Source organism: Aegilops tauschii, chromosome 3, assembly GCF_002575655.3.
Source record: "Aegilops tauschii subsp. strangulata cultivar AL8/78 chromosome 3, Aet v6.0, whole genome shotgun sequence".
NCBI lineage: Eukaryota > Viridiplantae > Streptophyta > Magnoliopsida > Poales > Poaceae > Aegilops > Aegilops tauschii.
This window is the reverse complement of record NC_053037.3, coordinates 278,286,846-278,313,908: the sequence shown is the minus strand read 5'-3', so window position 1 is coordinate 278,313,908 and position 27,063 is coordinate 278,286,846. Positions and strand designations below refer to the sequence as shown.

The 27,063-nt window shown below is 49.1% G+C and overlaps 1 protein-coding gene and 1 long non-coding RNA gene across 5 annotated transcripts in view; one reads left to right on the top strand and one right to left on the bottom strand.

The window, feature by feature from the left end:
• The window catches only part of LOC109784071 (metal transporter Nramp4), a 37,818-nt gene extending 12,585 nt beyond the window's left edge, over positions 1 to 25,233 (top strand). The window contains exons 6-13 of one of the 4 annotated variants that reach the window (XR_002237810.4): positions 10,030 to 10,139; positions 10,664 to 10,845; positions 15,097 to 15,166; positions 15,599 to 15,769; positions 16,034 to 16,138; positions 16,947 to 17,062; positions 17,149 to 17,244; positions 24,674 to 25,233. Coding sequence is in view for 3 of the 4 variants with exons in the window: in XM_020342672.4 (XP_020198261.1) it covers positions 10,030 to 10,139; positions 10,664 to 10,845; positions 15,097 to 15,166; positions 15,599 to 15,769; positions 16,034 to 16,138; positions 16,937 to 17,062; positions 17,149 to 17,244; positions 24,674 to 24,970 (1,157 nt within the window). In the remaining variant the exon portion in view is untranslated. Of the gene's footprint in view, positions 1 to 10,029; positions 10,140 to 10,663; positions 10,846 to 15,096; positions 15,167 to 15,598; positions 15,770 to 16,033; positions 16,139 to 16,936; positions 17,063 to 17,148; positions 17,245 to 24,673 lie in introns of all 4 variants that reach the window. The other 3 variants (XM_020342672.4, XM_040403887.3, XM_020342673.4) reach the window with 3 other exon arrangements.
• LOC109784072 (uncharacterized) lies at positions 18,900 to 24,225 on the bottom strand. Its single transcript, XR_012204882.1, has 2 exons — positions 23,139 to 24,225; positions 18,900 to 19,211 (listed from the first exon to the last, which is right to left on the bottom strand). It is a non-coding gene; the product is annotated as an uncharacterized lncRNA (long non-coding RNA).
• Positions 25,234 to 27,063: the final 1,830 nt, after the last annotated feature.

Genomic DNA, 27,063 nt, shown 5'->3' with positions numbered 1-27,063 from the left:
TTGAATGTGGTAGAACTGGGTTTGATCCTTGAAGGGTCGATTCCAATTTTCCTGATCGTGTCAGAATAGATCAGGTTGAGGCTACTGCCTCCGTCCATGAGGACGCGTGTCAGGTGGAACCCGTCAACGATGGGATCCAAGACCAGAGCCACCGACCCTCCATGACGGATACTGGTCGGGTGGTCGTGTTTGTCGAAGGTGATCGGGCAAACCGACCATGGGTTGTACTTCGATGCCACTGGCTCTAAGGCGTAAACGTCCCAAAGTGCATGCTTTCTCTCCTTAGGTATGTGAGTGGCGTAGATCATGTTCACGTCCGAGGTAAGTCATTGCTTCTGATGCGTAGTCCAATACGTCGGTTAAGTCATCAACGGTGGCGACTAGATGGGTGGTGGGTGGGATGTAAATATCCCTGTCGTCGGCTTTAAGTCCGAGCTTGTCATAAACCGAGGTTTGGTCATCCGAGATTGACATCCTCTGAATGCGATCCGGCATCCCATTGAGATGAGAAAGATCCTCAGGATTCATGACCTAGCACAAGGCCGGGCAGATCCAAAGTGAGGTTTGCGGGTCAACCAAGGTACCTTCGAGACATTGGCCGAGCCGAACTGACTCTGGGCCGACAACATGTGATAGGAGCAAGTAATCCAAGATTTGGATGCAACGCACAAGGTATATATGTCATGAGGCATGGATCGGTGAAAATGACAAGTCAAAGCAAGATCTCTAACAGGTGCGCAATCAAATGGTCCAAGATGACCAATAAGTCTCATGGTGAAAGCAACATAAGTAGTAGGATCCATAATATCCATGCTCATGGTTTGGGTGTTCTCAAAAGAGAAGGATATCACCTTGAAAGCATGTCCTTGTGCGTCCTTCACAATGCTGAAGCACAAGCAAGTGTGATGTAGAATCGTCGTGGTAGAAGGTGGTTTGCTCTCAAGAGCTCGAATGGTCAACTCACGTGAAGTGGAAGTCGACACCGAGTCCAAGTATCCTACACAAGCACACAACAAAAGAAAGAACGCATGCGCATGGTAGATAAACACATCATCCATCATGATGGTTCTCTTCTCTTGCACATAACCATTAGAAATACAAGTGCATGAATAATATGATGCAACAATGGCGATATTCATGGCACTAGGTATATGATGCAAAGAAGTAAGGCAAGCATGCTTCACAAGAAATATGTCAAAATCTCCAAAGATATGCGAGAATGCTATGGGGGCAATCTCATTAGCAAGACTAAAATCATTGTTGCACTCAATACATGGCAAATCATCTAGCATGAGAGAGGCAACACATGGAGATATATGACAAGAAGCAATAACAATCATGTGCAAAGCATGGCAATGGTTGTCATCAACCGTATGAAATGAGCAAGTATGAATCATTGGTGATGCAACAAAGTCAAGCATAGAAATCATGTTGTGCAAACTAGTGGAGTGAAGATGCAACACACTAGGGGAAATCATGGCAATCATGTCATGTGAGCAAATAGTAGGTATAGGTAATGCACATGACATATCGCAAGCACGAACACAAAGCAAGATCATAGTATCATCATAGGAATTGGTCATAAATGGAACATGGCAATAACAAATGATATCTCCACCAAGCTTGCAAATACACATACAAGTAGTAGAATCAATCATCATGTGTAATGCAAAGCATGTGTCACAAATGCATGGGAATTATCGTGACATGCAAAGTGAACATGGCAATATGGGCAAATGTTACATAATGGACAATAATCCATAACCATGTGAGGGCCATGTAGAAGAAATGCGCGAAGTCTTTGCGCGATGGGAACAGTGTGCAAGCCAATCCACGGGATCCCAAGTCATCGTTGCTCTCTAGAGGTCGTTTTGTCAACTCACGGGATTGTGAGGTTGACAAGTAAGCATGGGTACCTACACAACAAATACACAGACGAAAGAAATTGTGTGTGGTAAATGTACACATCATCCATCATGATGTGTATGTGCACGTGTGAGTTAGCACAAGATAAGCAATGCTCAAAGAAATTTGATGCCTGGTATAAGAACATGTCATCCATAATGAAAAAATAGTTGTTATGTATGACACGATGGGGATGCAGATTGAGCATACAAATATATGGCACATCAATATCATGTTCATTCATGGGGAGCATATTGTGCACATAATTATTGGGATCATGCAATGGATGGGAGTGATCAAAATCTCCAAACATGTATGAGGAAACTATGGGGGTCTCCTCATGAGCAATATCGGAAACATATGAAGAAAATGGACAACATCCAAAACAATGCATATCCGAAGCTAGGTGGTCATGGCATGGCATATGAGATAAATGATGCAAAGGGAGCATATCAATATCATCACAAGAAAAACAAATGCCAATAATCATGGGCTTGTCATCTATGCCATACGTGCAAATTGGGTTTATTTTAATGGCACATACATAGTTACTACGAAGAGATTGCAAATATGACATATTGTTGATCTCATGCATAGCATGTGACAAGTCAAGCGGATTGTCAAACATGATGTGACCTAAAGAATTATGACAAGAAATCCTATGCAACATGGCATCACAACTAATAGACTCCACATGGCAATCATCAAACTCATCATAAATGGGCAAATCATCGCATGGGGAAGTCGCACTAGCATGAAACATGGTAATAGGTTGATCAACATCATTCAAGCAATCAATGTCAGGATAGTCCACTAGTGGGACGAGACCAAATGTTACCTTGTTACCTTCACCTATGTTACCTTGTTCATTCCACTCATGTGGTGTAGGTGAGGTGGCAAAGACCAAATGATGGTCATCTACATCTTGATGGAACCATGTGGGGGGTGCATCATATTCCACCATGGTCATCGTCTTGTCCAAACGGAGGACGAAGTCCTCGAGGATCGGCGCGTCATCATATATGGGACCTAGCACCAAATGAGAAGACACAATAGAGGTAGAGGTCAAGTTGTTAGAAATGCAAATGGCCTCATAAGACCTATCAACTATCTCACTCTCTCTATGTGGTGGCTCACTCACTCCCTCAAAATAGGTGCACTGAAAGTCACATATGGTGGAGTCACTCATCTCACTCAAGTGGTGGGGGCTGTGGCTCTCCTCATATGGGAATTGGGCAACTCATCATATATGGGGCTAGTGGTGAAGTCACTCTGGCTCTCAATATAGTGGCTCATGTCACTCAAGTCGTCATACGTCGCCGTGGTCGAAGGGAAAATCCCGTGCTCAACCATCTTGTCACTGTCGCCATGGATGAAGGCCGAAGATGGCACATCATCACTCTCCTCCATGACCGAAGGGAAAATCCCATGCTCGATCATCTCATCACCGTCGCCGTGGATGAAGGCCAAAGATGGCACATCATCACTCTCGCCTCCAAAGATGGAAGCATCATCCTTGCTCATCACCATGTCGTTCGCCTCCAATGCTTGGTCCTCGAATGGCTCCGTAGTCGTAGTCGTCGGCGCACCATCTTGAAAAAGACTCGAAGTAGACTCGGCATCATCAATGCCACAAAGAGGGATGGTGATTAAGTTGAACTTGGGAGCGTCGTCTTGGAGCTCGTCGGGCTTGGACATCTTGGTGGTACCATCCTCATGCTCGATCTCATGGAGCTTGGTCGCCGAGAAGTGTGCTTGGGGTGGAGAAGCCTTGGCCTTCATGAGTTCTTGTTCCGCCTTGAGAGCACCAATGTAGTTGTCGTCGAGGGACTTGTAGTTCTCGAGGAAGATAGTCTTGGAGATGTCGTTATGCAATCCCATCATGAAGTGGAACTTCATCGAAATGGGGTCGTCCATGCCGGCTCGTTGCAAGGCATTCTTCATCTCCTTGAAGTACGCGTCGATGGACTTGGATCCTTGGATGGTGTTCTCCAATTGGCGTAGAAGTTGTTCCGTGTAGGTGGAAGGCACAAACTCTCGGCACATAGCTTTCTTCGTCTTGGGCCAACTCACGTCGAAGGTCTTCGAAGGTGTGTGAAGCTACCATGTCGACGCATAGTCATGGAAGTTACTTGTGGCGCACTTCACTTGGTCTTCGGAAGGGACTTGATGTAGTCGTCCATCTTGCGCTCCCACTCAAGATACTCCTCGGGGTCGTGAGTTCCATAGAAAGGAATCTTGTGGTCGGTGTCGAGGTCGTAGTAGCTCGTGGAAGTCGCGGACTTGAGCTTGGGGAGCTTCTCTTGAGCGTAGTCTTGAGGTGCTTGTTGGCGAAGATGCCGAATGTCCAAAGGCAAAGATGCCTTGAAGTTGGTTGGCGAAGATGCCAAGGTAGATGGTGAAGTTGTAGAGCGGTGGTTGGTGTTGAGCTCTTGACCTTCACGTTCTCGTCGGTGATTGTGTCGATGCCGATGTGACCTTGCCGGAGATGGTAGCTTGAAAGGATGTGCACTTGAGCATCTTCTCGAAGATGAGGAAGATCTCTTGTAGGACTTTATGAGGGCCTTGATCTCTTCCATTTGAGCATCCATCTTGGCGTCGAAGTTGTTGTTCATGGCACCAAACTCGTCGTTGTTGTTGTGGACCGAAGGAGGTGTGCAATGCCTATCCATCACAAGACTCGAGCAAATGTGAGTGGGAGAAAGAGAAGAACTAGACCGATGTACCTTACCCGATATTGAAGATGGATCGATGATCACTCAATAATGTATCAAGGAAATAGCACAATTGGTACCGGATCTTGTCAATTCTCACACCTACACAAGTAAGGCTTTTGGTGTAGCTTGGTGAGGATAGTGGCACAAAAATTTGATGCAAAATGTTAGCAAGAGTCAATAATGTTGAAAAAGGTTCACAAATTCACAAGTGCAACAAGTAGACCAATAGCAATGAATGGCACACGAAAACACACACGGATAGATAAGTGGGGTCGTGCAACCAAGGAACGAGCTCAAAATGTGGAATCCACGGAAAATGCCCTTGTTGCACAACTCTAGAGAGACGCTAGCACGATTGCACAATAGGCGGATACGAGACTTGTGCACAACCTACAAAGCAAAGATGCAACGACTTCTATCCCAAGTATGCTATATGTATGATGTTCCGGTGTCTCTCTCAATTTGATCCAAGATGATCGGATATGACAATCTTATATGCAATGTGGTATGATGCTATGGCTATTGCATACAAGCTCTTTGTTTTTCTCTTTTGCTTAAAAGCTTATTCTTTTTTCTTTTCTTTTTTGATATGGCCACAATGCGAAATGCACAAACCAAGATAGCAATTGTGTATATACACGAACAATCTTGTGACACAAGGGATGATATGATACCAAGATGATATGGTATGTATGCAATGGAAGGTGTAGATCGATGATCACTAATGTGCACAAGTAACGTTGTCGGCAATATTCAAATGTCTAGTCTCGATAGGCAAGTGACGCAAAATGGCTTAGGGGTTATCAATACTATGGCAAGAAGAATGTACAATGATGGGATACCACGATACCAAGATGATAAAGAGGTTACCGTTTTTGCTTATGGTTAGGGTGTCAAAATGGTGAAGTGGTCGTTGTTGATGACGAATCCGTGGCGATGATGAGAGGCGGTGCTCTTGATGCAGTACCGTTCCTAATTAGCAGAAACACCTTAGGAAACGGAAAAACAGCGAACTCAAAATCTCCAAAGGCAAATGTCAAATGGTTGTAGCGGAATGCGGTGGTGGTTTCGGAAGCTCAATGGGATTGCGGAAATGCAATGATGGGTTTTGGAGTACGCAACGCGGAAGTGGAGGTTATGGTGGTGGACTATACACGGTGTCGGAGTTGAAGTCACCGTCCCTAAGTAGCTGAAACACCTTAGGTGACACAAACCACAACTCGGACAAGCTCAAACAAAATTGGGTTAAGTTGAGGTGTCGGAAGGGTATGGTGGGCAAGGTTATGCGAAAGTTATGGTGGAGGGTTGATGAAGAAGTAACCGTCCCTAAGTAGCCTAAACACCTTAGGAGACTCAAATCACTACACAAACAACCTCAAATGCTATGGGGAACAAAATGGGTTAGGTTGCGGAAGGCTATGGTGGTATTGCGGATGATATGGTGGAAGGCCTAGGCAAAGATGCCAAAGTTCCAAAATTTTGATGGAGTCAAAAGGTGTGAAACCAATGTGAGGACCTCGAGCACGTCGATAGCTTCAAAACGAGCCACAGAACACTCAAATCGGAGTTCGGAGCGAAAAGCTGTGATGAAAACGGTGAAGAGGGGCGATGCTGAAATTTCGGGGAAAGTTTCTGGTTAGGCCGGAAGTTTCGGGCTCCGGAAGTTCCGGGGTCGCGGGAAAAGTCTGGGGGAAGCTGGGGGATTTTGGGTAAACTCTATGTTTAGCCCGGAAGTTCCGGGGGTCGTGGAATTTCTTCCGGGACGAACCCTAAATTCCAGATCTAAGAACGGGGGCGGAAAACACCATTTCCGGGGGCAAAATTACAAAGATTTCATGGATGGAAATGGGGGAAAAGATGGAGAAGACTAGATCCACTTGAAACACAACGAATCCATGGATCAAAATCAACAAAACATCATCCAAACCAACAAATCACAAATATTTGGGGCTATTTTTGGTGGAGATTTTGGAATTTAGGACGAAATCAAGGAAAAGAAGGCTCGAAACGGAGGGGGAAGACTCCAAATTCGTGATCAACATGGCTCATGATACCAAGATGATGTAAGGTGGATACCTTAGAGCCCGATCTTTCATGAAATGAGGGGGATCCCGCGAAGAACACGAGGGGAAACACGAGGGGAACGAGAGGATACACTCAAAGCAACAAGAAACAATCACACATGTGCTAGATCCATGAACACAAAGGGAGATACAAGATCCAACGTTAACAAAGGATGATACAAACGGTAACTAGTTCATCTCCGTGAGGAGGCCTTGAATCCGCGAGGGATCTTCCTGTGATGGGTCTTGAATCCAAGCGTGGATCCTCTCCGTAGAGGCCGCGGTCTCTCGATCGAGAAGAACCACAAGGATGAGCAAAGCTCCATCTCTAAATGAGCTAAACCAATGCTAACCCTAGAGTGGAGGAGGGGATGAGTATATATAGTAGTAGCCACGAAGGGGTAAGTGAGGGGCGAAAGGGTACATGGGCCTTGGCCGGAGTCTCTGCGCGCAGGTAGGCCGGAAGTTCCAGGGATGGCTGGAAGGTCCGGGCGAAGGTCCGGGCTATCTAGAGAGTAGGCACACTCTTGGACAGCTTCGGTGCGGCAGGGCCGGAAGTTCCGGGCTTTCCAGAAGCTTGTCCATGCTTCTTCTTCCTTCTCTTCCACGCTTCCCTCGTGGATGGTTTAGTTGTTCCTTGGCGCTTGCACTCCCCCTCGACATTCGTGAAGCTCCGACAACACCTATGCATGCACGATGGAGGGTCAAGTAGTATACCATCCTCGAAGGGGTCAGGTGAGCACGTGTAAAGGAGATGATTCACCTTTATGTATGTGAAGTAGATGTTGCACGTGTTACTTGCCGAATGAACTCTTGACATGGTGATGTCCGTAGGATGCTCCGCATCAATGTGATTGATGGAGATAAAGAGAGAAAGATAAAGAAAGAGAAAAGGTGGTCCGAGTGGGCCGCGTCCTATGTGACAGACTGACCGGGCATGTCGGTGAGTCCTCATATCCTCCCCATATGTATGGTCTGGATATGTGGGTTTATGGACAATCCCAGACATATGGGGACGAAGTGGGTGATCCAGTTGGTTCACATTTTTTTCTTCTCTCTTCTGTCTGGACAGTGACTGAACTGCCTGTTCGGATGTTTGAGGAGGCTTTGAGGGGACCGACTAACCGTGCACTCCCGCGGAGCTGATCTTCGAGAATGAATAGGTGGCGGCGACGCCCATGCTGAACATCCGGCAAAGGTAGAAGGGGCACCGCAATGTGCTGACGAAGCTGAGAGAGTAGACCGCGGAGCCTCGCAGGGTTGCCGCCTTGCATGACCATGGCAACACATTTTCATACCCATGCAGCACATCCCATTTGAACAAAGTGGCTCATCTAATACTAATAGATCATCAACCCTATGCGCCCCTCCCCTTCCCAACTGAGGCGCTCCTGCGGGCACCCCCAGGAGGCAACCCTAGCGCCGCCGCCCCCGTCTTCTCACCCCGCCCCCTCCCTCCCTGGTCGCCGCCGGTGGCGTTGCCGGCCAAAGGCCGTGTGGCGCAGGCGGAGGTGGGGCGGCTTCCTCCCGCACGCAGGTGACGGGCGTCGCGGGGCGCCCTCCCCTGCTCGGTGGCGCCGGGCGCCGGTCAACTGTTGCTTCGTCTCCCTCCTCCTTGCGTCCTGGTGGACTGCCAACGCCTCCCCCTCTCCTCCTCCCCCTCCACCTCGGCTGTGGGGGCTGGAGGGGGCCGAGGGCGTGCTGGCGGCGGATCTGGCAGCCCCTGCCCAGATTCGGTTGGTGGTGGCGGTTGCCGGCGGCAGGGGTGATCGGCGGCCCTTCCAAGGTGGTGGCTCTGCAGCTGGTGCTCGTTCTTCTCCGGTGGGGTGGCGGGGCACCGGCTGGACCTGGCCAGGGTGTGGAGACGCAGGTGGTGTGGTGGTCGTTGACCCTCCTCTGGCGGCCTTCTTCGGCGGCACGATGCGGTCGATCCGGTGGCCCTCGCCGGCGGACGGGTGTCTGCCTCTTCCTCGTGTGGTTCTGGTCGGAGGTCGTGGTAGGGCGTCAGGGTGACGCAAGGGAGGCTGCTGGAGTGAGGGTAGACCGACTACCTGTCACCGGCGCAGGGGTGCGCTGGTCCGGACGAGCTCCGGTCCCCCCTCCCCTTTTCTTGGCCTAGTGACTCCTTGCCGCTGACCGTTGTTCGGGGCGAGTCGATCACTGGCGGTTCCGATGGTGCTAGGGGTATGCCGGTCGACTCAAACCTCGTGCCTTTGATGGTCTCCAGAGGGTCTGGATGCAAGGCGGCGGCCTTGGTGGCGGGAGCTGCTGTCTCGTGGGCGTAGCTCGTGGCTCGGGCGCTGACAGGCTTGCTGCCATGGCCGCGTGGGCGGCATGGGGGCGGGCCTTCGACGATCTCGGTGGTGGTGCGGCCGGCACTCTCATGTAGGGCCGTACCTCGGGCGGAGGCGGAGGGTGGCGGCCGGGGTGAAAACCTTGTCTGGCTCGGAGCCAGACCGATGGCGGAGGCGTCCATGCGTCGTTCCCTTCTCCATCGCGGTGACCCTGCGTCCTTCGTGTTACTTTGGGTGAAAACCTAGATTCCCAGGATCGGGCGGTGGCGGCTCTTAAGTATCGTTTCTTTCTTGAAAGCATCGCTTTTGACTCCCTGGTTCGTCGAGTTGCGGCTTCGTCTCCTCGCGGTGACTCGTTCACGGTGGAGAGCTCTTTAGATCCTTAACTATGCTCTTCTGCCTACTTGTTGTTTGCTTTGGGGTGTTTGGAGTAGCGTTGCTGTTCGTCAGCTCCTTTGTATCTGCCTTGGGTGTGTGTGGTGTCGGGTGGTTTGCATCATGTATGTCGATCGTTGCTTTATATATAAGCGGGGGGAAAGCCTTTTTCGGTAATACTAATGGGTCTATACAGTAGAGATCCATTGCAAACGCAAAGCCCATTCTAATTTGGGTGTATTACAATCCAGTTCACCATCCAAATTATAGCCATATAAATCTGTAGCCCTACTTAAACAATTAAACTTATTTTAAAAAAAATTAAACAATTAAACTTTGATTTGTTTAACTTGAATTCTCTGATCCCCCCCTCCCCCCCCCCCCCCCCCCCCCCCCCCCCCGCGCGGCTGGTTCCCTAAGATGAATAGGGTGAGATTATAGTGGGTTCAAGGTCAGGTAAACATGTGTATACGTCAGTCCAAATTACCTATAATCCAACTTAGTTGTGTAAAATGACATAATTTCCGCACGTCATTAGTGTCCGTTTTTGTAGAGTTTAGGACGGGGATGGTGACTTTTGCTGGAGTACATAGTTGAAAAATTGAATGCTTTATCAGTTATTTTACTTTGATATATACTTAGGTCTTATTATTATTTTTCATTATGTTTATACAGTTCTTGGAACTGCTTTAGCATACAACATGGTGCTTGATCTTCCTTTCTGGGCTGGTGTACTGATTTGTGCAGCAACTGTTATACTGCTTCTCGGATTACAAAGCTATGGGGTAAGACATTTCATCCCGCTATAAAACAGAAGGGAAACATATTTTTGGAACTCGCAGTAACCAAAATCTCGTCCCTTTCATAAGTATAACAGTAATAACTGAGAAAGTTTTGCTGTGAGAAATCATCAGAGACCTTGATCTCTGTTTATACACAGCTGTACATGGAATAGATACAAAGGTTGTTAGGGCTACAAAGGATGTGCTAGATCCACTTTGGACTATTTAGCACCAGGAGCTGAAATTTCGTAGATGAGACACTTACGAGCTGGGATTTCCCATTAGCCTTTATATCATAGAAAAAAATAATAAATAAATTTTTTTTTATGGTTATCTTCACTAATGGCCCACCCTGGCCCATTGTGCTAGATCCTTCACTGCTTGCAAGAGACTTCCTATGTAACAATACCTAAGATAGCAAAAAAAGAGAAAAAGAAAAAAAAAAAGATAGCAAGAACACATTCATTGTTTCGTATATACAATGTTAATAAATGCAGTGATATTTATAAAGTCCCTTTTCTCTTAAGGTCCGGAAATTGGAGTTCATGATTGCAGTGTTTATGCTCATCATGGCCTCTTGCTTCTTTATAGAGCTGAGCCATGTCAATCCTCCAATGAATGAGTTAATTGAAGGGTTATTTATCCCAAGACTTAAAGGACATTATGCTATCTCCGATGCAGTCGCACTGATCAGTGCCCTTGTTGTACCGTAAGTATGGGACATTTTTGTTGCTTCGTTGGTCATCAACATGAACACTGTATTCTTATGGAAATATAAATAAGAACATGTATTTGCAATATTTATTCCTGATAGACATTCTATGTTTGCGAATTGCATGCTGATAATAAATTAAGGGCACGTGAGAAACTAGTCGATTTGGTATTTATGGTTACAAATAAACTATTCAGTTGTACATTATTGTTTACCGAAAAAGGCTTTCGCCCCGCTTTATAAATAAAGCAAACCGCCAAGAGCACACATACACGGACTAGTCCAGAACACACACACCCAAGTCACACAACAAGAAGTACAAAGGTTTTGCTAAGGGCACAGCTCAACAAGCCCAAAAAACATAAAAAAGGGGAGGCCGAAGCCGGAGAACATGTCCGGCGCCTAATCTGGCTCCGGAGGTGGCGGAGGGAGTGGCGGCGACAGACGGACGGCCATCGAGCGAAGGTCGGCGATGAAGGCGGAGATGGCGTCCCGGTCCTGTGGGCGGCTAAGCGGCCGCCAAAGCTGCAAGTAACCAGAGTTTGGAAAGAGAGTCAGTAGCCCGTCGGAGAGGGATGCGTTGAATCACAAGCTTATTGCGAATCGTCCAGAGGGTCCACGCGATTGCCCCAATCTGAAGCCACCTAATGTGGCGAGAGGGCAGGGGGAGTTCTGGAGTTCGGCGAAGAGGTCGGGGAAGTTGGTGTGGCACCAATTACCCCCACCACCTCTCTAAAGCAGCTCCAGACGAATTGAGCGGACACACAGGAGAAGATGTGATTCGAATCTTCGGGGGTACCACACAGCGGGCAGAGGCCGGACCCAGGGCCATTGCGCTTGCGAACCTCCACCCCAGACGGTATCTGCCCTCGGATCCATTGCCACATGAAGATCCGGATTTTCAAAGGAATGCGGATGGACCACACCGCCAAAAGTGGGGGAGGAGCGGAGGAGGGGGCAATGGCCATATAGAGGGACTTGGTGGAGAACTGGCCTGAAGGCTCAAGGCGCCACCGAACCTCATCCGGGCCAGCATCCACAACCGGCTCGTGGAGAGCAACACAATCAAGTAGCTCCTGCCAGGCGGCGGCTTCCGGAGGCCCAAATGGCCTCCGGAAAGCGAGGCGCCCTAGGTCAATAAGGGCCCTCTCTACTGAGATCGAAGGAGCGACGGCGATGGAGAAGAGGTCAGGGAAGCGTGCCGCGAAGGGGGTGTCTCCCGCCCAACAGTCAAACCAGAACAAAGTCGCAGCTCCCGATCCGACCGAGATGGAGGTCCCAATGTGGAGGACAGGGAGCAGTTGGATGACCGACTGCCAAAACTGGGAACCGCCGGACCTCTGACAGAAGGCCAGGGGTTGCCCACGCAGGTACTTGTTCCGGATGATGTCTAACCAAAGGCCGCCGTGCCCTTGCGAAATGCGCCAGAGCCAGCGGGAAAGGAGGGCAATATTCATGCGCTTAGAGCACATGATACCGCGACCTCCTTGTTCCCGGGGCTTGCAGATGTCTGGCCAGCTAACCATATGGTATTTCTGCTTATTGTTATCGCCAGCCCAATAGATGCGAGACTGGACTTTGGTGATCTCATGGTGTAGAGTCTCGTGAAGGCTGTAGAAGCTCATGAGGAACAAGAGGAGGCTGGAGAGGGAGGAGTTGATGAGAATCGTCCGAGCCGCCTTCGACAGCCACCTACCCTGCCATGGCTCAATACGCGTTTGCAGCTTGGCCACGGTCGGGCGCAAGTCAGCAACGGTAAGCCGAGAGTCACTAATGGGCGTTCCCAAGTAAGTCGTGGGGAAGGAGCCCAGTCGGCAGTTGAGACGGTTGGCAATGTCGAGGGCCTCTGCCGGAGAGTATCCCATCACCATCACATCACTCTTGTCGAAGTTGATCTTGAGGCCAGACATTTGTTGGAAGCAGAGGAGAAGGAACTTAAGGTTGGCGATGTCCGCCTCCGAGCCTTCGACCATGATGATGGTGTCGTCGGCGTACTGGAGAAGGGAGATCCCGGAGCCACCGGCCAGGTGGGGAGTGATCCCATGAATATGGCCCGCAACCTTAGCCTTGTCCAGGATGGCGGCAAGCGCGTCCACCACCATGTTGAACAAGAATGGGGAGAAAGGATCGCCTTGTCTAACCCCACAAAGAGTGGGGAAGTAAGGGCCAATCTCCCCGTTGATGTTCACGGCAGTGCGACCGCAGGAAACCATCTGCATCACTCTGGTGATCCATCGGTCGTCGAAGCCTTTCCGGAGCAGAACTTCCTGAAGGAAGGGCCAGCTAACAGTGTCGTATGCTTTATGGAAGTCGATCTTCAGGAAGACCGCCCTGAGGTGTTTGGATCGGACCTCATGGAGGACTTCATGAAGAACTAGCACCCCATCCAGGATATACCGACCTTGAATGAAGGCGGATTGGTTGGGGTGGGTAATGTGGTCGGCAAGCAGGGTCACCCTATTGGCGTACCCTTTTGCCAGAATCCGGAAGATCACATTGATCACCGTAATCGGGCGAAACTGGCGAATGTCAGAAGCCCCAGGCACCTTGGGGATGAGCGAAATGATCCCATATTTGAGGCGCCCGAGGTCGATGGACCCAACGTAGAACTCGTCGAAGATGGCCATGATCTCAGGCTTGATCACATTCCAGAAGGTCTGGAAGAATTTAGCCGGGAGGCCATCCGGACCCGGGGCCGAGGTAGGGTTCATGCCTCTAATGGCAGCCCAGACCTCGCCCTCGGAGAAGGGGGCCGTAAGGGGCACGTTATCCGCATCGGAGACTAGCTGGCGGCCGGTCCAGCAGTCACGGGCCAGAGATAAGCCGCTCCGGGGAGCGGCTGAGAACAGGGACCTGTAGAACCCGTCGACATGGGCCCTAATGTCGCAGGGGGACTGCATAAGGGTCGCGCCATCCCAGAGTAGGGGGATGGTGTTGCATCTACGGCAACCGTTCGCTATGGCCTGGAAGTAGGCCGTGTTCGCATCGCCCTTCAACACCCATTTCTGGGCACCACGCAGACGCCAATAGGCCTCCTCATCGGTGTAGATGACAGAGAGTTGGTCTTCCAAGTCGTATCGGGAAAGCCACTCCTCAGGAGAGAGGCCGGTCGCATCGGCGCGCAGGTCCAGGGCCTGGATGGCGGTCAACAGGGCCTTCTTGCGCTCGCGGAGGTCACGCCCAGGTTGGCGCCCCACCCCTTCATGAACTGCCGGCCCCGCTTGGCACAGAATTGCCACGAGTCAATGGCAGAGGGGGGATGGGGCTGAGGGTGGGCGCGAGCCTCCACCCAACGGCGCCAACCGCCGCCACGAAACCAGTTTGGGACAACCAGAATGTCTCAAACCGAAATCGGGGGGGGGGGGGATCGGGGATCGCTCGTTGGCGAAGGATAGGAGGAGGGGAACGTGGTCAGAACCAATCCGGGTGATGGCCCGGAGGGAAGCTAGGGAGCAGCGGAGGTCCCATTCCGGGGAGACTAGGACCCGGTCCAGGACGGACTGGGTCGGGGACGCCTGACGGTTGGTCCTGGTAAACCTGGCACCAATCCGATCTATTTCGCGGAGACCAAGGTCAGCAATGCAGTCATTAAACATTTGCATCCGAGCAAAGTTGACATTCGAGTTGCTCTTGTCATCCGCGAATCGAAGGAGGTTAAAATCGCCCCCCACCACCACCGGAAGCGAGGCAGCCGAAACCTTCCGGTGGAGCTCCTCGAGGAAGGAGGCAGATCTACTATGGTCTGCAGGGCTGTAGACGATAATGACCTCCCACTTGAAGTTTAGGGCCCGTTCGTATAGCTCCATGCTAACAAAGAACCGGCCCCGGTCCATGCTACCCACCTCGAAGGTGGCATCCTTTACACCTAACAGGATGCCACCGGAATGGCCAGTGCTCCCACTAGAAGGGAGCCAATGCCAAGCAAAGAGGTGGGAGCTAAGCCGATCGAGTTCAGGGAGAGAGAATTCCGTGCGCATGGGGGGTTCACTCTTGCACCTATTAACGAGTGAACGAGAATTGGATGATTGGATCATTGTTTCCGGCTACATAAATATTCTCGTTCACTCTTGCACCTATTAACAAGACTATCCACTAAGGTTATTTTATACTCTTGGATGATTGGTTGAAAACGTTCAGTCCCTATTCCACAAATGAACTTTTATCACCCAAAAGCATAGGGGGTTTTGTCTAGTGTGTAAACTAAAAAGAAATAGCTTCCACTAATTTTGATTGTTTTTGAAATACAAGGCACAATCTCTTCCTACATTCTTCTCTTGTTTCATCAAGAAACTTACCATCATCCTCTGAAGCAGTTAAGGTAAATATCCAAATTTAGTATTTTTGTTCTATTTCGAATATTCTACTTAGACTTCCTTTTTCTATGTGCTTACAATACTATATGTCCCCATACACAATATAGCCCTTAAATGCAGTTGGCCATAGTGATTAATATCTTATTTCTTTCAAGAAACATGCAACATTTGAAATAGTATCTGTAGTAAACCACAAAATACTAGGCTAGCAAAGTGTACGAATTGCCAAGATTTTTGGAAATAAAAGAAGCCAAAAGGGGGGAAAAGATCTACACAAACATAAGCTAATTACACCATGCATTAAAGCTGACATGATTGTACAACATATATATAACAAGGTCATAGTATTTGCAGCTATTGCTAGATCTATGATACCCACTTCTTTGGTTCTAGTTGCAGAAGTACCAGCAGATATAATTTTAGTAATTTTTTTGCAGGATGCATCTGTGTTCTTCTTGCTAGAGAATGCATTCGCTTTGTTTCTTGCGCTTGTCATAAATGTTGCCATTGTATCACTCTCTGGAACTATATGTGCTGATAATCTTTCACTGGATGATACGAACACATGCAGCAGTCTCACTTTAAAGTCAGCATCCGTACTATTCAAGGTTAATATTTCCCCAAACATAATTGGGAGGTCATTCGCCTTACATTTCAGAAGTATAATACTCCCTCCGATCCATAATAAGTGTCGCAGTTTTGAACAACTTGTCGCAGTTTGTTTTGAACTAGTTCAAAACTGCGACACTTATTATGGATCGGAGGGAGTAGGATTCACCATAAACAATAGACCATACATATTATGTACATAAAAATTCATAGAAGTAAATTATCATGTATACTCTCAGTTGAAAATCAATTTTATTTTACAGAATATTTTGGGACGGTCAAGATCAATTTTTTATGGTTTGGCATTATTAGCTTCTGGACAAAGCTGTGCAGTGGTTACCACCTACTCTGGGCAATACATTATGCAGGTAAAGTTGTAACATTGTTAACATTTTATTGGACTCGCAAATTCGTGTTGTGCACATTTAATTTATATTACATAATACAATGTTATTCTAAAATTGAACTTATTATAAGGGAGTAAAGGGGAAAACTTATATGCCAGCACTAATTCTCGCAGACTAGAAATTTTATAACCATACATGCTAAAGGGGAAAACTTATATAAGTAACATTACTAACATACTTACGGGAAATACAATGGTGCACATGGTTCCACGCGCACCCATTATTAATAGTAAAATCTAAAAATAAAAAATCAAACAATTCAAAAAATTTAGCTAATCAAACTTAGTTGACGGTTCTGTTCATATATGAAGTTTTGCAAGGAAATGACACACGTCGTACTCTTAGCGAAGAAAATAAAATCTGATCTCCAAATTACTTCAAACATAGTCCTTTTTATAGCACCAATTTTATTATTATTTTTGCCTAGAATACCACGGATGTCATTTCTTCATGAAATTTCACATGTGAGTAGAACAATCGATCATGTATGTTACAAAAAAAAAACAGAATTGTCTATTTTTTCTGATTTTACTATTCATAATAGGCGCACATGGAACATGTTCCAAAAATCCATGTCCCATACTTGCTCATTATTAAATTACATTTTCCATTTTTTTATTAAAAAATCATCTATTAAATATTTCAAAACTTAGAATAACGTTCAAGCCCTAGTTTTGCATTAAAAGTACATACAGTGTTGGTGGTGCTTTACGAGTTCAATGCCCCTCGGTATAATTTATCTAACATGAACATTCACAGGGATTCTCAGGGATGAGGGTATTCATCATATACCTTTTTGCTCCCTGTCTCACCATGGTGCCTACTTTGATAATTTGCGGCATTGGTGGTGCTTTACGAGTTCGTCAACTTATCAATATAGCAGCGGTCACCTTTCCATCTCAATCCACCATAAAGTAAATGAGTATACAGGCTATGCGCATGTTTAATGACGTTTTATTTGTGTGCTGCAGGTCATATTGTCGTTTGTGCTGCCATTTGCTCTCGTTCCTCTCCTCAAATTCAGTAGCTGTTGCTCAATGATAGGACCATACAAGAACTCAACATGGGTAAGCTCACTCATACTATGGTTATTACCATGATACATAATAACTTGTGAGGTGAGAATAACATAAAAATTGATATATATTTTAGTATTGTACAACCTAATAATTTCATAGTATTATCTCACTGTACTTCGATGAAATGGGAGAATCAAGTCATCGAGGACTATTCCCTTGTGTAACACGAGAAACATTCCGAGTTGCTCCATGAGCTTACTCGAGTGTAGAGTGTGGGCCTACGTAGGCATCCTAAGTGGGGAATCTGAACCATCTACGCCCTAAGCAGGGAGGGGCAGTGGCAAGGTCATCCCCCCCCCCCCCCCCCCCCCCCCCCCCCCGCGCACGGGGTGTCGACATCTAACTTGCTCGACCATCAAGGTCTAGCAAGGATTATTTTGTTGCAAAGGGTAACGAAAAGTCTGTATACCCCGAAACGACATACTCCCTGTCACAGTTGCACACCCTTGACGACACCCCTGACGCACCGTAGCTCCCCCTCGCGGCATCAGGATTGCATCGATGAGAAGAATGCATTCAGACAAAAAGGGGATTGAAGCATGCATCATGGAGGACGAATTTCGTCATTCAGTCTACACTGATCGCCACAAGCGTACATCGCGTGCACTGAGAAGTTTTCCATTAGTTGCACCCATCTACTCATATTGATGCCACCAACCGCCTAGACACTGTCACTTGTCCTAATATTGTCGTTGGCCGCCCGCACCATGATCTATGCCAATCCAGTTCACGCCCGCGGTTAGTCATTTTCCGCGCAGCCAATGGCGGATTATGTTTAGGAGGTTGGCGGCATCTAGATGAGTAGATAGGTGCGAGTAACTGGAGAAAAATTCACTAAGCGCGACGTACACTTGCGGTGGTTGGTGTAGACTGAACGACGAAATTCGTCCCCCACGATGCACGGTTCGAGCTCTTTTTTGTTTGAGCGGTTTTTTCTCGGTGATGTAGCCGTCATGGCGCGAGGGTTCGAGTAGGGGAACTACGGTGCCTCAAGGATGTGAAGTTGTGGTGCTTTTGGTTGCCCATTGCAACTAACCTCTGTTGGTTGCCGTTACCAACGATAAGTATATTTTTTTAACAGGGTACTTCTTTTGCCTTTTTTTAATTTAGAGATATAAATCTAATATTTCTTATAAAAATATATATATTTTAAGTATTCATAGTTTGGTGGTGTGTGCTCTGTCTCCTGTTTCTATGTATAGATGCAATCATATGGTACATGGTTTTTAGTAAAATGGTCAGATGAAGTTTACAAGAATTTGAATATTAAGACTACATACATCTGCCCTCACATGTAATTCCGAATCTTGGTTGGACCATGAAACATACAGAAAGTAAGAGTAGACAAGCTCCGATGTGAATAATAGGTAGTGACAATCACAAGAAGTCTTATTGATGGCATACTTTGTGTTCATTTTCTTATTTGAAGGTCGAATTTAACTTTAAAGTTATGTATCTTGTGTCCATACGTCAAAACAAATCTCATTTTGCTAAACATTTGGATCTCAATCAGATGTCATGTTGCTTGTGACTACCTAAACACAAACAAGATGGCATACAAGATGCTACATATCAAAGTAGTCGTTTACCAGGAAACTAGGAATCGGTTCCAGCACATGCATTTTGTTCAACAGAGAGTAATATTTTACCGAAAAAGGTTTTCGCCCTACTTTATAAATAAAGCAAACCACCACAGCCACAAAGTATCACAGAGGTTCACCCACACACACACAGAAAGTCGCACAACATAGAGTACAAGAGGGTTCTGCTGAGGGCACAGCTCAACAAGCCCTGAAAACGAAAACAAAGGCTGTTACACCGCAGCTAAGAAGCTAATCCGGCTCAGGTGGTGGAGGAGGAAGCGGCGGCGCCAAGTGAAGAGCCATCGCGCGAAGGTCAGCAATGATGATGTTGATGGCGTCCTAGTCCTGGCGGCGGCTAAGCGGCCGCCAGAGCTGCAAATAACCACACATTTTGAATACTGCGTCAGTGGCACGTCGAAGAGGCACTCACTGGATGACAAGCTTATTACGCACGGTCCAGAGCGTCCAAGCAAGGACCCCAATGAGCAGTCACCTAATGTGGCGGCCCGAAGGGGTAGATGCCTGGACCTCGGTGAGTAGGTCGGGGAAGTTGGTGTTGCACCAACTACCCCTGATTACCTCACGGAGGTAGCTCTAGAGGAACTGGGCGGAGACGCACGAGAAGAAAATGTGATTCGAGGTTTACTTAGTCCTACTAGGGGACACATCCCATCGCCCGAGCCATTCCATTTTAACACCTCCACGCCGGAGGGAAGCCGAGCACGGATCCATTGCGATAGGAAGATCCTGATCTTGAGGGGCACACAGATAGCCTAGATCAACTCGAGGACCGCCGGGCCTGGGGTGGGGGCGATGGCTTGGTATAGGGACTTTGTGGAGAATCAACCCGAGGGCTCTAGGCGCCAGGATAAGCGGTCATGAGGCTGTGCCAGATCAGGCTCGTGAAGCGCAACGGCCTCCAGGAGCTCATGCCAGGCGGCGATTTCTGGGGGGCCCAAATGGCCGCCGGAATGCGAGACGCCCTAAGTCAAGAAGGGCCGTCTCGACGGAGATCCTAGGCTCCACCGCAATGGAGAAGAGATCCGGGAACCGGGCAGCGAAGGGGGAGTCCCCAGCCCACCAGTCGAACCAAAACAGAGTGGTTGTCCCAGAGCCGACCGTGATGGAGGTCCCGATGCGGAGAACCGGGAGCAGTTGGATGACGGACTGCCAGAACTGGGATCCCCTTGCCCTAAGGCAGAAGGCAAGAGGTTGGCCGCGCAAGTATTTGTTTCGGATGATTTGCAACCACAGGCCACCCTCGCCATTCGCAATGCGCCAGAGCCACCTCGTCAGGAGTGCCAGGTTCATGTGTTTGGAGGACATGATGCCGATGCCCCCTTGGTCCCTAGGTTTGCAGATGTCGGTCCAGCGAACCATATGGTATTTCTGCTTATCACCATCACCGGCCCAGTAAAAGCGCGCCTGGACTGCACCGATCTCATGGTGCAACGTTTCGGGCAGACTGTAGAAACTCATGATGAACAGGAGGAGGCTGGACAAGGACGAGTTGATGAGGATCGTCCGAGCCGCCTTAGACAACCATCGCCCTTGCCATGGCTCGATACGGTGTTGAAGCTTGAGCATCGAGGGCCGCAGGTCAGCCACAGAGAGTCGAGAGTCGCTAATGGGGATCCCCAGGTAGGTGGTGGGGAAAGAACCAAGCCGACAGTTGAGTCGGTTAGCAATACTCTGGCTCTCGGAGGGGGAATAGCCTAAAATCATTACCTCGCTCTTATCGAAGTTTATTTTGAGACGTGACAACTGCTGGAAGCACAACAGCAGAAATTTGAGGTTCAGATATCGGCTGTCGAGCATTCCACCATGATAATGGTGTCGCCGGCATATTGGAGGGAGACACCACCTCCCTCCACTAGGTGCGGGACTATGCCGTGGATGTGGCCCCCGCGGTCTTCGCCTTATCAAGGATCGTCGCCAGGGCGTCAACCACCATGTTGAACATAAACGGAGAGAAGGGGTCACCCTGCCTAACCCCACATAAGGTGGGGAAATAGGGCCCGATCTCCCCATTAATGTTAACCGCGGTGTGCCCAGAGGCCACCATCTGCATGACCCGGGTGACCCAGCGATCGTCGAACCCTTTCCTGAGCAACACTTCCCGAAGGAAGGACCAGCTAACCGCGTCGTAGGCTTTGTGGAAGTCAATTTTCAGGAAGATTGCTTTGAGGTTTTTGGACTGGACCTCATGCAGAACTTCATGGAAGACAAGGACCCCATCCGGAATATACCGGCCTTGGATGAAGGCGGACTGGTCAGGGTGGGTGATGCGGTCAGCCAAAGGGGCCACCCTATTGGCGTACCCCTTTGCCAGAATGCGGAAGATCACATTGATCACCGTGATTGGTAGGAACTGACGAATGTCCGAGGCTCCAGGCACCTTGGGAATCAATGTGATGATCCCGTAGTTAAGGCGGTGGAGGTCAATGGTGCCCACATAGAACTCCTCAAAGAGGGCCATGACCTCCGGCTTGATGGCAGTCCAGAAGGTCTGGAAGAACTTCACCGGCAGACCGTCGGGGCCAGGGGCGGACGATGGATTCATTCCGTTAATCGCCTCCCAGACTTCCTCCTCGGTGAACGGAGCCGTGAGGGCAGCATTTTCCGCGGGCGAGATGCACTGTGGACCAACCCAGAAGTCCGTAGCTAGGGCCAAGCCTCCCCTAGGGGGCGGAAAAAGGGCTTTATAGAAGCCATCGACATGAGCACGGATCTTGGCCGGGCGCTGCAGGAGGGTTTCCCCATCCCAAAGCAAGGGGATGGTATTCCGCCTCCTACGACCATTGGCGATGGCCTGGAAATAGGCCGTATTGGCGTCACCCTCGAGGACCCACTTTTGGGTCCCCCAGAGTCGCCAATACGCCTCCTCGTCGGTGTAAATGACCGTGAGCTGATCCTCAAGGTCATAACGAAGCAGCCACTCATCGGGGGCTAGTCCCACCGAGTTGGCCTGGAGGTCCAACGCTTGGATGGAGGCAAGGAGGGCCTTCTTGCGATCCCACAGGTCCCGTCCGAGGTTTGCGCCCCAACCCTTCATAAACTGACGAGAGCGCTTGGCACAGAAGTGCCAATCATCCACCGCCAAGATGGACCGGTGAGGGGCGAGCCGGGCCTCCATCCAGCGGTCCTGAGCAGCCTCAGCGAAATCGTTCTGGTTAAGACAGAACGTCTCAAAGCGAAACCTAGGCGCAGTGGGCGGGCGGTCATCCTGAGAAGACAGGAGCAGAATGACATGGTCCGAGCCAATCCGGGTGATGGCGTGGAGGGAGGCAAGGGGGCAGCGATGCTCCCACTCTGGCGAGACCAAGACGCGGTCCAGAACGGAGCGGGTCGGGTCCGCTTGGCGGTTGGTCCAGGTGAATCCGGCACCAATCCTGTGTAATTCCCGCAGACCGAGCTTGGCGATGCAATCATTGAACATCTGCATCCGAGGGAAGTTTACTAGACCGTTGCTCTTATCCTCCGCAAAACGGAGGAGGTTGAAGTCACCACCCACTACGACCGGCAAGCACGCGGCCGACACCTTCCTCTTGAGTTCATCAAGGAAGGACGCAGATCGGCGGTGGTCAGCAGGGCCATAGACAATGATGATCTCCCACTTGAAGTTGAGAGCACGCTCGAACAATGCCATTCTGACAAAGAACTCTCCCCTATCCATACCACCCACCTCAAAGGTGGCATCCTTGACACCTAGCAGGATGCCACCCGAGTGCCCGGCGATCCCACTAGAAGGGAGCCAATGTCAGGCAAACATGTGGGTGCTCAGCCGCTCAAGCTCAGACAAGGAGAACTCTGTGCGCATGGTCTCTTGGATTGCCACGATGTCTATCCGCTCATCTCGCATGTACTCGATGAGTTGACGGCGCCGGCCTTGCCGAAACCGTGAATGTTCCAAAAAGGGTCCGCATTAAGCCGCCATCGCGGGGCTGCTTGACCCGAGGACACGGGAGGCGCTTTGGGCACGGAGGGCGCCGGTGCGGGAGCGGGTGCGGCCACGGATCTCCAGGGCCGCTTGCGGGGCTTGGCTATCTGACTGGGTGGACGTGTGAGGTCCACTGGCCACGGGGGGAGGGGCGTGGCCAGGCGAGCACGAGCCTCAACCAACCTCCCATCCAGGATTTCCCGGGCCCGGATTGCCTTGATCTGGACTAGGGGGGGGAGCCACCTCTCCCCTGGAAACTATAGCGGAGTTGGCCGCGACCTTAGCTAAGTGCCCAAGCGGAGCCGACTCCAAGGCAGAAAACGGGCATGTAGAAGAACTAGCTAGGATGATTGGGGTACCTGGCTCGAGGTTGCGGGCCGCGGCCCGAAGCTCCGCCCGCTCTGGGATGGGCAGAGCAGGGTTGCCAGCCGGCCGAGCAGCAACGATCCGGGCGCTACGCCATGAGGACGTCACCGGAGTCGAGGTCGAGCGCCCACGCCTGGAGTAGGAAGCTGTCCGTGGCGGGTGGGGAGGCGCAACCACAGGTGTAGATAGGACGGAGGCCACCCCACTCCCCATGGCTGACAGGAAGGAGGTGGGGGTGGCGGGCAGGCCAGGCGAGGCTGGAGGAGACGCACCGGTCCTCACCCCAGTCGGCGGAGCACACACCAGCAGCCGGTCCTCACCCCAGTCGGCGGGGTCCGAGGTGGGGGAGCGCGGAGGTGTCACCGGAAGGACGAGCATTCCCACACTGGAAGTGCCGGAGGAGTCAGCCGGACCAGCGGGAGAAACAGCGCCCAACGGAACGTGTGGACTTGGAGGCTAGATGAACTGAATGACGCGATGAACGGACGGAAGGGGGAGCGCTGGGCGACGGCAGGCCGGAGCGGCATGGGGGAGCCGGCGGTCAACGCCGGCGCTGGAGCACGGGTGGAAGGGCCAATCCTGTTGGAGCGCCACAACGACCTGGCGGAGCCCATGTCGGAACGGCCGGCCACACCCCAAGAGTGGCGACGGCGACCCCCACCCCTGCGCAAGGACGGGCCTTGTCCCACTGGCGGCCGAGCACTCCGGCGAGACCGCGAGATGGCGACGGAGCCGCCATCCATGCTGGTTAGCACCGAGAGGCTACGGGGAGGAGGTAGGGCGTAGTCGCGGCGCTGGATGGAGAGGCCAGCCGCCCGATCCGCATCCTCGGCGAGGTCGGCCCAGCGAGCCGGCGTGGGTGGCGACGAGGCCTCCGGAGGGGACGGCGGGCGAAGGGCGGAGGGCGCGGTAGCGGGGGCGACGCCAGGGGGCTCGCCGGCGGGCCGGGGCGGCGGAGGGGCAGGGGTCGGGGCAGTCGCCCGGGGCGTCGCCAGATCCCGATTCAAGCGCCATCGCCTCTTGGTTTCTCATTCTCCTCGGAGTAATATTTTCGTATCAAAATGATGCCAAATTACACCCGGCCTCTGTAGTGACACAATATCAAGACCATCGAGACTTCGAGGATGCACAATGCTAGAAAGATTAAGGAGGAAAAACAAAGAGAAACGACGCGGCCAAAGACTTGCAACAGATAAGCAGCAACACCATCCACCGTACTTGAAAGCACATGAACTACAAGAAAGGTTCTCCGAAAGCAACGCCTCGGGAAAGGAAATGATGCGCAGGCTCCACCGTTGTCGGGTCCAACCACTGAGGGTCGGATCTTGGGTTTCACCCCTAGAGCACGTCTAAGAGAGACTACAAACCAATGCCTTCAGCAAATTCATACAAGGCCCTTTTCTTATTCATCGATGATGCCATAAAATAATTTGTTTATTTAGGTTGTGCTATTTCTATTGTTTTAAAATAAACTTTTGCAACATGGATTTGAAGTTATTCGTTCTTGTTGCACCTTAAATTTGTGCAGATCACGAGAATATCATGGATCCTGTCGTTGGTGATCATCGGCATCAATACTTATTTCTTTTGTACTAGCTTCGTCAGTTGGCTTGTATATAGTGACCTACCAAGATTTGCTAAAGCAATAATTAGCACCCTCGTCTTCCCTTTCATGGCGGCCTATATTGCAGCGGTCATTTACTTGGCTTTCAGAAAAGTTAGTACTAATGCCGTACTCCCCTCCAGTTCAGTTTCTTGTGAGATTGAAGTGGCAGAGGTGCCAAGACAAGACAACAAGGATGAAGTTTTGGCTCTACATTGCTAGATTGAAAGATTGGATCCAGACCTTGTTTTGGAGACGGTAATATCTTGATTTCTTCAAGAATGAAGCCGTTTTCGGTGCAATTAGTGCGATCCAAAAAGTCCCTTGTAACTCTTCGATGAACAAAGCATCAACTAGTTCATGTATAGCATATCAGCACTCAATGGATGGCATATATAGTGGGAAATCATTTACTGGTCTTTTAGTTACTCAATTGTTTGTCATGCACGTTCAAATAGGCACCTAATATAAGGTATTTCTTGTGATGGCCTACTTGTGCATATATTGTATACTGAAAACTGCTATATGGTCTCTTCAGAAATATTTATATTGTGGAGAAATGCTACCTTCCAGCTGGTCTGTTTTTTCAGAAAACTTACTAGATAGATAGCCACCAGAATAGAAGAGCTTGCCCCACCCATGAGTAAATATTTCATTGTAGCCTCATTAGACCGTAGATCTCTCTTAGTATATCCATACAACAGGTAGGAACATAAGCTAAAACATTCTGGAGCTATAAAGATAGTTATTAAATGTTAGCACCACATAAAAACATTCCCTCTAGAGTAGCTGTTAATATGAATAAGAGAAACTCTGTTATAACCATTTCCGTACATTCAATGTACTCTAAGGATAGAGGAATACATAAGTTGAACATAATAAAATGAGAAATTGAAAGATTTTGTTGAAATTGTTTGTTTGGAAATTTTCTAAAAAGCTAATTGTAAATTCTTCTCTCCATCGGAACAATAGGGCCGTTGTGCTTATTACCCCCTCCTTTCCAAAATATAAGACGTCAATTGACTTTCTTGGTTTTCGTTGCACAACTTCATTGACTTTCTTGGTCTTCGTTGCACAACTTCGACTATGATTTTCACGTATTGAATATCTATAAAATTAGTATACATGTATATGAAAAAAATTGTTTTGCAAGACAAATATGATGATGCCATTTATACATGTTCAATCCAGATACTTTGACATATATTAGTGGTCAAAGTCGTGCATCAAAGACCGTGCAAAGTCAATTGCGCTATATATTTGGGAAGGAGGGAGTACTAAACTTTTTTTTTCTGCGGGGGTATTACTAAACTTGGTTGAAGAGATGAAATAGAACCAAGGTCTATCTTTTTTATGAGAGGTTGAATTGATTATCGGAAGAAAGTTAATTGCAAAAAAAGAAAAACATCACAACAACCAGAATAATTTCAAAACCACTCGCCGTTTTGGTTTTTCTTTAAAGAAATTGAAACTGATCTTATGTAATGCATTTTTGAAATAGCACGGACCGGCAGCTATATGGCCACCTAGCATATATCTAATAATATCCCAACAACCAGCTGTATGGAGTTGTGTTGTTACTTATAATCAACCTAATAGCCTACTCATATAATAGTAGGTCATATTTTGTGCTATGTCATTAATATGTGAATCATAGGGATTAGGGAACTGAACGTAGTTCAGATTATTAGGTTCTTGCTGGTGGAACCAACCCATCGGGGTTCAAGCCCTAGACTTGGTACTGATACTTGCATTTTTTTGATTTATTTCAGACCTTCCGATGATATTCGTTTAACTTCTAGACTTGGCACTGGTGCTCTCATTTTTTTGGATTTATTTCAGACATTACGGCGGTGTTTGGTGTTCTCATTTTTTTTGGATTTATTTCAGACATTACGGCGATGTTTGTTTAGTGAGGGAGATGTGGTGCTCATAGGAGCAGGGTGGGTGTAGGGATGAGTCTATGTGAGCATCTGCGATTGTATTTGAACCCACTACATGTGAAGTGAATCATATTTTTCTCTTAGGAAGGATGTTGAAGCCCGTGTTACCATCAACTATAAATATATAGCCTGCTTCTGTTCTCTTCTCTCAAGTCTGATGTGGCATCTTTTAAAGCATCTACAACCCGGCTTCTCAAATGCTCATGTACGTCCGAGGGAATCGGTCTTACCAGTTGAAGACTCGCCATCAGAGTAGATCACCGTCTCTTCCCTGGACACAGATCCTTCCTGAAGATCCGCCCCATGGATGAAACCAACAAAGGCATGCTTCACGGCGGCTTGAACCTTGGCGGGTTGTGCGCGCTGAGCCGT